General features: G+C 40.5%; 1 protein-coding gene across 2 annotated transcripts in view; it reads right to left on the reverse strand.

Annotated features, from left to right (window-relative positions):
- Positions 1–1,100: 1,100 nt before the first annotated feature.
- The window catches only part of TTC27 (tetratricopeptide repeat domain 27), a 551,099-nt gene continuing 540,053 nt past the window's right edge, over positions 1,101–12,146 (reverse strand). For both annotated transcript variants that reach the window (XM_089690186.1, XM_089690185.1), the window contains exon 21: positions 1,101–1,281. In XM_089690186.1, coding sequence (XP_089546312.1) covers positions 1,159–1,281 — 123 coding nt within the window. In that variant the 3' untranslated portion in view covers positions 1,101–1,158. The remainder of the gene's footprint in view (positions 1,282–12,146) is intronic.

A 12,146-nucleotide genomic window follows, 5' to 3' on the forward strand; every position in this document is an offset into this window, starting at 1 on the left:
TGCCTTAAGTGGCAATTTTTAAAAATATTTACTTAAAGTTTCTGCTAAAAGAAAATCATATTTCATTAGTTTGGGAAAACACATTTGCAATTGTAAAAAAATACAAAACTGGGGCTATGTTACGAAGAGATACCTTGAAGCCTTTCAGTCCTAAACTCAGTTCTCAACAGAGACAATATCTGTATGGAAGTTGCATGTTCTTCTTGTAATCCTAGGTAGATTTGCACCGATTTCACAATTTGATACTGTGTGTGCATATATATAAAATCTCCGATGTAAACACAACAAAAGTGTTGTGTTTACTTTGGTGTCTACAGGGTGCGCCTATGGAACAGTCTGTAGAAGAATCAATAAGCCCTTGACCCTAGCTGCTACAGACAGCCAGCAGTTCCAGCATTAGTGTCGTGAGCGGCCTGATGGAGCCACGGACTTTATTTAAAAATGGCACTGAGGGTGAATAGTTGCAATCCCAGCACTGTTATAAAACTGGATGGACTCAAGTGGCTTTATGCATATACTGAGCAAAATTACCATAGTGTTTTTACCTATGCGACTGGTGCAGACACATTAGACTGACAGTTCCTTTTGGGATAGGAATGGTTTTCTATAGTTCTCTGAACCCAATACATGACTTGCTGTTAAATGTGCCTATGCTACATAAATAAAATGTATTTAGTAATCATTTTTTAGATGTTATTTTTGACCAGATGTGGTTGATAATATATGGGGAAAAGCATTTCATGTTTATGTGTTAGTCTGCATTAACTGATGACTGACTGATAACAGTATTTTGACAAAGTGAATTTAATAGCTCACCCTTGCAATCATGCGGTCTCATGGTGAGTAGCAGAAAACTGCACAGATCTTTGTTTTGTGACATAAAAGATGACTTTGCCAGCCATCAGCGGTTTCACTCTGTGGACCTCAGCCAATTAGTTGATGCACTCATGTAAAACTAATCCCAAAGAAGTGCTGTGTAAATAATAAAACTGTAGTCATTCCAGGGTATCCAAAAGCATTACATATAGGCCAAACACATGATTCTGAAGGAGATTATGAGTCTGTAGCTAACAAGAGTGGTAATCATAACATGCCAAGACTTTTAAGAAACAAAACATTTTATTGTACAGTAGATTTTGGTACACAGAAAATTCTCATTCAGTATTGATTACGCAGCTGATTACTGATTTCTTGAATTTCAGTAACAAGATTGTCCATTCTTTGAACATCATCAGCTAATTCAGTTGACAGCTCTCCATTTGCCACATCTGTAAATATTTGCTGTAACAAAGGATAAAATAAACATATTATATCACAAATACAATAATGTTAAAAATATATGTGTAAATATACATAATAGCATTCAAAAATCTAGTTTTATTCATCAAAATTTAAAGTGGTTGTAAACCTCAGACATGAAATATGAACAAAGCATATACCTTTATAGTGTGTACTTGTCTAAACCCAGAGCATTGTTATTTCTCACTGAATCACTTCTGACAAGCTTTCCTGACACCAAGAGAAAAAGAGGTGAAGGGAGGGTTCAGCCTCTGGTTTACAGCCTCCGTTCTGTTAAGAGGGTGTGTTCCTTCCCTCCAAAAAGCTCTCAGAGCTCTCCTCGCTGAATGTAACTTCAGCTCCCTGCCCCTGTTTTTCAGAGCTCAGAGATCCTGTGCAAATTCGGCACCTTGAATGGATGTAAGAGACAGACAACTGTAGATAAACAGGTACAACCTATATAGGAGGATTTGTTTTATCTTTGTGTATTACCTGAGGCCAGTCACTTCACTCGGTATATGTAAGGGTTTACAACCACTAAGTTAATCAAAGAATCCTCGATTTGCAGCTTTGAGGACCATTGACATTTTAGCTTTCAGTTTCTTAAAAGAGAGTATGTATGTTTGTTTTGTTTTTTTTTCTTTAAATCCTACTTACCTAGGTGGATGCAGCATTGATCCAATGCTGCAGCTGCCCCCTGCTGGCTCTAAAGGTGAGAACTGAGCGATCTGACACCACTAATCGCTCAGTTCTCCCTGCCGCTCTGAGCAAACTGTTGGTCATTGCTGTCTGCTCTTCCCCCCACTCCCCCCAAGCACTCACTGAAGTGCTGGGCTGTGGAGGGGGGCAGGAGAAGCTGGCTCAGGCTCTCAGTGGAGTGAAGTCAGCTGACTCGCTGTCGGCTCAAACTGGGTCACAGGAATGTACAACAAACTGCCCTCCTGTGATCCATAGGAGACGAGCTTTGGCTGTACTTCTCCTTTAAGGTATTCAGAAAATGTTACCCCACATCTTATGTAGCTTTTTAGGATATGATAGTCTGACCTTAAATTGAAGCTCTTCCCACAGAAGCTTGATAATATTAACAGCTAGTGATTGTGCCAGTCAGTCCTGGTATCCTGGAAACCGGATTCAACACCGAATAGCTTTTTCATAGCTTAGAGGTATGCTGTGTATCTTTGTCCTACTGCTGGCCACATGGCATGACAATGTAAAATAAAGTAATAATCTTTCTGGTTCATTGTTCTTGCACCCTCTGTAAATTTTCCATCTTACCATTCCAACACCAAAGAGATCTCATGAATGTCATTACATTTTCTCTGTGAAGCTTGACAGAGGGCATAAAGCACTCCTCCAGCCTCATTTCATCTGCTGTACATGTACATATACTGTTTTTCTTAATCCAGAGACCTCAGACCTAAACTCCTCTATCTATAAGGAAGCCTTCACACTGCTGCACTGCTATTTGCAGGTGTACCAGCAATTTTCATGCAGTTAACCTACAGTTTCCCGTAGACTTTCAATTAAATCACGTTTTGGTACGTTTTCTGAAAGCTCACTAAAAGTCTTGCATGCTGCATCTTTGGTGTGCATTCAGATCTCATAGAAAGTCTATAGGAAAACTCAGGTTAACTACATTGAAACTACGGGTACACCTGCGCTGTAGCCAAACCGCAGGACAGTGTGAAACCAGCCTAATACTCTTCCTGTCATTCACTGTGAAATGTTTTTTTTTTTTTTAAGGCACTGTATGTAAAACTTCACTTGTTGAGAGAAAAAAAAATAGTATCCAGGTTAACTATGTACACTGCAAGGTTTTATGCAAACTGCCAAAGAATGTGGTAGTACTGAAAAAAGTGTCTCTCTGCTATAATCACATGGTCAATCCAAGCATTATATTGGTGTCCTTTTATGAAACAGAGATCAGCGGCGATCCTAAGGATCGTTGCTGATCTCAGATCATTAGTGGTTTAGGAAACAGAGATGATCAGTGGAGAAAATGTTCTCCGCTGATCATCTCAGCACAAAGATGACCAATATATGAAGGAGTGATGTCAACCCTTCACTGGCGATTTGTGTTCTCCGCCCAGATACTCCAGCCCAGAGGTGGAGAATCAGGGGAACCAAAAACGAAGCAGCGGTATTTTACCGCTGCTTAGTAAACAGTGTTTGACTGATCTCTTACTGTAATCTCGCGAGATTATAGTAAACGCAGCCGTTTTCCAGCATTCAAAGCGTTTGTAGATCGCTTCTCTGTTCATTCGGAGAAGTGATCTACACCGCTTCATAAAAAGACATTCAGAGGAGAATTCTCTCCTCTGAGAATGCCGGCGAACTGAGCAGCGATCATTTACCGCTGCATGATAAAAGGACACTATTATTAGATAAATGGCTGGGAAACAATGGACCAAATGCATTAGCAGGAAATCAGTTTTCTTTTGTACATATCAAATATTTTTTATTGAGCAGTATTTGAACGTTACAGGTACAGCAAATAATCTGTCCCCTTTCCTTGCACACACCTTCTTCCCCACCCAAACAGAACTTTTGTTACACCACGTCTTTATTGTTTGAAGTGGGAGTGATTTTAGGCCCTCATACATTCCCTTCATCAAAGCTGATATGTGGGATAAAATAGCGGAGGGTGTAAATAAAAAATAACCCAGTCATAGCCCAGTAACGGCAGGCAGGAGAAGCGCCAAGCATCACCTTAAGAGAAGAAGGCAACCAAGAAACATACTGCATAACCTCTTCTTTGGGGTACCCCGCCAGCACTCTTGATTTCTCCTTTTCTGTATCTACTCTCCCTCTTCTGTATCCGCCCCCATAGCAAGTGTTTGGTATGTGGGTAGACATGCAGGCATGTGGGCTCACTCCCGAGCTGGGTTGGGTGTCCAACAACACACACAGTGTGTCTTAGCTCCACCCCCTCTTCACAGAATTTGATAGCAGAAGGAACCAATGCTTCCACTGTTGCCTCTGTGCCTGTGAGGAGAGAGAGACCAGAGATGCTGCTCTCAGGCACAGCGCTGGATCAAAAGAGGAGCCAAGTACTTTTTTTTTTTTTTTTTTTGGAGGAGGAGGAGGGGTGCTGGGAGAGCAGATACTGGAAGGTTATTTTACCTTAATGCATACAATGCATTAGGTAAAAAACCTTATGCCTTCAAAACTACCTAAACCCATACCTCAAACGTTTTGCTAACACACAAACTTACTATAGTATTAAATTACAAAATGGCTTCAGTAGCATATATACAGTATCTCACAGAAGTGAGTACACCCCTCACATTTTTGTAAATATTTTATTATATCTTTTCATGTGACAACACTGAAGAAATTACACTTTGCTAGAATGTAAAGGGGTGGGGGGCTGACCCCCACCCCTTCAACCTCTGCAGCAATGCTGGCAGCACTCATACGTCTATCTATTTCACAAAGACAACCTCTGGATATGATGCTGAGCACGTGCACCCAACTTTGGTCGACCATGGCGAGGCCTGTTCTGAGAGGAACCTGTCCTGTTAAACCGCTGTATGGTTTTGGCCACCGTGCTGCAGCTCAGTTTCAGGGTCTTGGCAATCTTCTTATAGCCTAGGTCATCTTTTTGTAGAGCAACAATTCTTTTTTTCAGATCCTCAGAGAGTTCTTTGCCATGACGTGCCATGTTGAACTTCCAGTGACCAGTATGAGAGAGTGAGAGCGATAACACCAAATTTACCACACCTGCTCCCCATTCACACCTGAGACCTTGTAACACTAACAAGTCACATGACACCGGAGAGGGAAAATGGCTAATTGGGCCCAATTTGCACATCTTCACTTAGAGGTGCACTCACTTTTGTTGCCAGCGGTTTAGACATTAATGGCTGTGTTGAGTCATTTTGGGGGGACATAAAATGTATACTGTTATACAAGCTGTACACTCACTACTTTACATTGTAGCAAAGTGTCATTTCTTCACTGTTGTCACATGAAAAGATATATTCACAAAAATGTGAGGGGCGTACTTACTTCTGTGAGATACTGTGTGTGTATGTGTATATATATATATATATATATATATATATATATAAAAAATCTATATCAAAAGAATTGCATTGGTGATACAGGCTGCCCATACCAGTAAGACAGAGCTGTTTTTCTAAGAACCTCCTGCAAATTTTGTAAATACCTGTTGCTCCTGCAAAGCAGAACTATGGACTACACTTCAGTGAAATCAAAACACTGGAATAACCCTCACTGCTTCTGCTATAGCGTCTTTGATGTTGGCACTTTTCTATTTCAATATTTTTATAAAATAAGTTTTTGTTTTTATAATACAACAAGCTCATGATACGCCCACGCAGGGGCAGAGCGGAACAACAGCATACATAAGCAGATACAAATCAGCAGGGTATATTAGCCAAATAATGGAACGTCCAACGACACCAAGGAGGGACGGCAAAAAGCTGAACCAAATAGTAGCAGTAGCAATCCATCATATTACCGAAAAAAAAAAACAAAGAGGAAAAACCCCTACCGAGAAGTATCAGGTCAGAACATATGGGAAAGAAACCCAAACTGATAAAAAAAGAAAGTATAAGAACATAGAAAGAAATAAGAAAGGAAGAAAGATTCGGGGAGAGAACATGGAAGAATGGAAGACTAGAAGAGTTATGGCTCCTGGGCTAGCACAGGCAACGATTATAAGAGGCCACAGCTAGTAGGAGGTAGGGACATCAGGTAATAATGTATTCAAGGTTCCCAAACCTTAAGGAATCTCAGATGAGAATCTTGAAGAACGCTAGACATCTGTTCATTGATCAGCATAGCATTCATCTGGGTCTTCACCCCCTGGAAGACAACGGAAGGGGTTCTGCAAGCTTGAGCTATGGCACGTTTGGCCGAAATGAAGAGGTAGGATGCCAATTTCTGCTGAGACCTAGACAGACCCAAAATTGGGCAATGCAGGAGGGCCACTCTTGCATCCTTATGGACCATAATATGAAATAACATTTGCAGCAAACCAAAAACCCTAGACCAGAAGCCCATCAATCGTGGTCACGACCACCAGATGTGCAAGACGTCCCCACAGTTCTGGAAACACCTCCGCCAGCCGGATAAAAGTGAGCAGTCCGAGCCGGGACCCAGTACCACTGCAGGGAACTTTGTAGGCTGCCTCAAGAGTGACGATATTTAAGGAACATTTCGCCACCATCCCCCAGGCCTTATGCCAATCATCCACCGCAATTGATAAACCTAGATCTCGGTACCATTGAGAGACAAGGGTGGTGAGGAGGATCTACTGTTAAGAGAGGCATAAATTACAGAAATGAGACCAGGGGACCCTGGGGAATGTTAACAGACATGTTCAAAGGGCATTTTGCGGTAAGAATATGTAGAGGTACGACGGAGGGACACAACCCAGTGGCGCAATTGCAAATAAAGATAATACTCCCGTGGCAGGACCACCATGATTCTCGAAGAGACTACCATGATGGAAATTAAATGAGCGCTCAAAAATCATGTACAATAACAAAGTCATGGGAGGTCCACCAAGAGAAAGAAGGGGGATGTTCTAAGCCTGAAGGAAATAAAAAATTATGCGTAATCGGCAAAAGAAGTAGAAAAGATGATATCAAATTACCTGAATATTTAACAGAATCCCAGGTTCATAAACTGTGAAGCATGATGGGGCTCAGGTCGGGAGGGCGCAACTTAGGTGGGAGCCAAAGCAATGTAGTTAAGGAAAGCGGAGCACAGTTGGGTAATTCCAAGAGTACCCATAACGGGATATCTGATATTGGCACTTTTGATAGTCCTTTCAGTAAACAGCCATGCCTAGCTTTGTCCAGTCATTTAAATTGACCACTGACATTGCTCCATCTTGCAGGAGCTGAGGAAAATATGTAAAATCTCTGCTAAGTTCCCTCCAGTAATGTCTAGCAAGGTGCAGGAGAATTCAGGCTGTCAGCTGAATTTACCATGAAAGAGGTAAACTACATTTAGGGTTTAGATGGAATTTTTTTTGTAAGGGTCATTAAGGTGATGATCTAAATCCCCAAATTTATGTATGGCAAATTGCACAGACTTATGTGATTACCTAAATAAAAAATGTCATGCACCAGTGTGCCAATAATGTACGTATGCCAAATTGTCTAAAATTATGCCTGGAAATTCCCGTGTAGTACTATAAAGCTACAAGATATTGCCAAAAGTACTGGGACACCTGCCTTTACACACACATGAACTTTAATGGCATACCAGCCTTAGTCCATAGGGTTCAATATTGAGTTGGCCCACCCTTTGCAGCTTATAAAAGCTTCAACTCTTCTGGGAAGACTGTCCACAAGGCTTAGGTGTGTGTCTATGAGAATGTTTGACCGTTCTTCCAGAAGCGCATTTGTGAGGTCAGGCACGGATGTCAGATGAGAAGGCCTGGCCCACAGCCTGCACTCTAATTTATCCCAAAGGTGTTGTATCAGGTTGAGGTCAGGACTCTGTGCAGGCCAGTTAAGTTCCTCCACCCCAAACTCGCTCATCCATGTCTTTATGGATCTTGCTTTGTGCACTGGTGCGCATTCATGTTGGAACAGGAAGGGGCCAACCCCAAACTGTTCCCACAGAGTTGGGAGCCTGAAATTGTCCAAAATGTCTTGGTATGCTGGTGCCTTAAGAGTTCCCTTCATTGGAACTTAGGGGCCAAGCCCAAACCCTGAAAAACAACACTACACCATAATCCCCCTTCCGCTAAACGTTACACTTGGCACAATGCAGTCAGGTAAGTACTGTTCTCCTGGCAACTGCCAAACCCAGACATGTCCATCAGATTGCAAGACAGAGAAGAGTCATTCGTCACTCCAGAGAACACATTGCGTCCAGTGGTGGCATGCTTTACATCACTGCATCTGATGCTTTACATTGCACTTAGTGGTGTAAGACTTGGATGCAGCTGCTTGGCCATGGAAACCCATTCAATGAAGCTCTCTATGCACTGTTGTGCTAATCTTAAGACCACACGAAGTTTGGAGGTCTTTAGCTAATGAGTCTGCAGACAGTTGGCAACTTCTGCGCACTGTTTGCTTCAGCATGCGCTGATCCCGTTCTGTCATTTTACACGGCCTACCACTTTGTGGCTGAGTTGCTGTTGTTCTCAGTTGCTTCCACTTTGTTATAATACCACTAACAGTTGATCATGGAATATTTAGCAGCAAGGAAATTTCAATGGATGGACTTGTTACACAGGTGGCAACCTACCACGGGACCGCGCTACCACGCATGAATTCACTGAGCTCCTGAGAGTGACCCATTCTTTCACAAATGTTTGCAGAAGCAGTCTGCATGCCTAGGTGCTTGATTTTATACCCGTGTGGCCATGGAGGTGATTGGAACACCTGAATATAATGATTTGGGGGGCTGCCCCAATACTTTATAGTGTATATAACCTTCAAATTATATGACACCTCTTGTTGTTAAAGGAGGACTTGGGAAAATTTGCAAGAGAAATGGTAGAGGCTACAGACATCAGATGGAGAAATGTTGTGGTTTCTGTCTTTTTGAGAAGTGATCTCAAAGTGAGTGTGAAAGAGGACCTGGTTGATGGAGAGTGTGATGGGGCTGAAGAAGTATGGATGGAACTGCACATGTGTGCGTGCACTACAAAGGTAAACAATGGAGTTTGTTATAGACCAAGCTGTGTTAATGAGGAGGTGGAGACTCCTTGTACAAAAATAAAGGGCTGCAAGGAAATTGACTGGATTAATGGCACTGCAGGAACAGAAATGGGCAGAAATTCATAAACCTATTACAAGATAATTTTATGATACAGTTCATAGAGGCCCTAACTAGGAATGATGCTCTACTGGACCTGGCAATCTCACAGAATCTTTTGGCTCACTGCAAAGTTAAAAAAGCTATACATAGTAAGAAAAGAGCTTTTAAAAAATATACAAATGAAGTAATCCTATCATTATTTGTTACATGGAATATAACAGAATATGTAAAAAGGAAATCAGGGCTTCAAAAATTCAAAACGAGCTCCGGACTGCAAATGACAGTAGGACAAACCCCCCAAAACTTCTTCAAATATACAGTAAAAAGGTCAGGTCTGAGCATGTAGGCCCTTTACAAAATAATCTAGAGTAGGTGACTGGGAACAAAAAGAAGACAAATTAATTAAATACCTTCTTCAGCTCCATGTATACAAAGGAGCTCATGTCCATAAAAGGCAATTATATTGACACAGCCCAAAATGATCTACAATGGCTAAAAATTTATATGATCCAGAAATAATTTGACAGAATAAAGCCATAGCTACCAAGTAACTATAGACCTGTTAGTTAACTTTCATAGTTGGGAAGATCATGGAGAATTTAATAAAGACCACATGGATGCATTCTTGCTGGAAAAAAATATTTTAAGCAACAGACAGCATGGAAGTTGTCAAATAAATCTGATTTCTTTTTATGAAGAGATAACAAAACCTTAAACAAGGAACTGGTTGTGGATATAATATACTAGGAGTTTGCAAAAATGTTTGACACAGTTCCCCGCACACAGCTAATGTGTAAGGTAAAGTCTACAGGCTTGAAAAAAATCAGTTTGTAAATGGAAAACTGGCTGGAAGACGATATTCAGAGAGTAGTAGTTAATAATTCATACTCTGAATGGCCTAGGGTTGTTGGTGGTATACCCCAAAGTTCAGTGTTGGGACCCTTACTTTTTAATATATTTACAGTGTAAATTATGTAGGGTCTGGGGGAGTCAATGGTCAAGAAGGATCTGGGTGTTTTGGTAGATCATAAGCTTAATAATGGCATGCAATGCCAAGCTGCATTCTCCAAAGCAAGCAAAATCCTGTACAAATCATTAGTGAGACCTCATTTGGAATATGCAGTTTAGTTTTCAACACCAAAAATGATATCGGGGAACTGGAGAAAGTGCAGAGAAGGGCAACCAAGCTGATAACAGGCATGGAGGAGCTCAGGTATGAGGAAAGATTAGAGGAATTGAATTTATTCTCTCTTGAAAAGAGGATATTAAAGGGGGGTATAATCAAAATGTATAAATGCTGTACATAGGTGGTCCATGTAGTGAACTTGGTGTAGAGTTATTCACTTTAAGGTTATTACAGAGGACAAAGGGGTACTCATTACGTCTGTAGAAAAACAGATTTAATCTCCAAAAACCCACAAAAACGTTTCTTCACAGTAAGAGCTGTGAAAATGTGGAACAGACTCCCTCAAGAACTGGTTCTGGCCAGCTCAGTAGACTGCTTTAAAAAAGGTCTGGATTCCTTTCCTAAATGCATATAATATAACTTGATACTAACATTTGTAGGTAAAGTTGATCCAGGGAATATCCAATTGCCTATTGGGGGATCAGGAAGGAATTTTTCCCCCGTGGGAGCAAATTGGATTGTGCTTTACGGTTTCTTTTTTACCTTCCTCTGGATCAACTGTGGGTATATGATTGTGCATATAGGATTGTATATTTTTTTTCCTGTTTATTGGTTGAACTAGATGGACTTGTGTCTTTTTTTTTTAACAAGACTAACTATGTAAGACAGAGCTGTCATGGAAGTGGCCTACCCAAGACAGGACACAGTTTTCTGCTGTTTTCCAGTAGTCCTGTAAAAAATAGAACATTTCATCCAGTTTATCATCCTACAAAGCCAAAGGGTGTAGGATGACATTGCAGTTGCCCTGTACAGAAAACCAGTGCTGAGAGTGTGGTTGTTGTTACCAGATTTCACTTCAATATTTTTTTAGTAGCTGACCCCAACTCTGAAACCTGGATCTGTATATTTGTTCTCAGTCAGTGTTTAGGAAAGTTATTGGATTAACAAGATAACAATTAACATTTTCTAAATGAGAGGTGGGCAGCAGTAGCCTAGTTTTTCTTCTTCAGTACAGACTTCTTTTCTAAGCATATTCTCAGGAAACTTAACGTAAAACCAAAGTAAAACACCTTGCACTGCCATGAGGTTTCAGATGCATTGCATTTTTTGTGGGATACTATTTAATTAACTGCATGGCAAAACATATGGCAATGCATGCACACAGAATTTAGCATATGTATTTCAAACTAACATACATTCACTGTTCTGAAATTAACAGATGTTTAAAAACTAGCTTATTAAAGAATTTTAATTTTAATTCAAATTCACTATTTTTTCTTAGTACTATAGAGTGTTGCATCTGTCAAGTCTATATATACAGTATATAAATTAGAAAGGTACAAGGATCATGATAAAGATTAAAGTGTTCACAGTAGTTTTATTTTAGCTGAAGACAAACTCATTCAGGAAGGAACGCCTGGCTCTTCGAAGCCTGACTGCTTGGGATGTTTTCCCTTCCTCTTCCTGAACAGAACAAGGATAGCTCCAAAGCTTTACAATAAACTGACCTTGATAATATACTACTTATGTCACACCCTCTGATGTTGTAAATTACTGTTACTACAATAGAGTTGAAACACAAGGATAGGAACTCATGACCTTATGAGCTTTTGCAAATCTCAGTAATTACACAATAGGAACATTTCTTGGTACTGTACTGTGTCTGTCTGCATCAGCATCTAAGTGTAGTAAGTGCCACATGGGGGCAAATGTAGGCATTTTGTCAGACTTAGTCAACTGATTTAGTGCATTTGATGTTACAAGTTATTCACTTTTTATGTTCATCATACTGCAGTGAATCATGTTTTGTTAGTAGTACGACTCTTCACATTTTATTGTAAGTGCCAGGCTAGGACTCTGGGCAAAAACAGCTGTATATGTTGACTGTAAAACTGTGAATATAGTATGAAATGAAAACAAAGCATATTTGCTTAGTATGTCAATTTGCACTCTTGTTTGGTGGTGTTCTGTGGTAGGCCTAATGGTATAT

The sequence above is a fragment of the Staurois parvus genome, unplaced genomic scaffold (assembly GCF_062004578.1).
Source record: "Staurois parvus isolate SC_StPar_1 unplaced genomic scaffold, SC_StPar_1.0 ptg000520l, whole genome shotgun sequence".
In the NCBI taxonomy this organism is placed as follows: Eukaryota; Metazoa; Chordata; class Amphibia; order Anura; family Ranidae; genus Staurois; species Staurois parvus.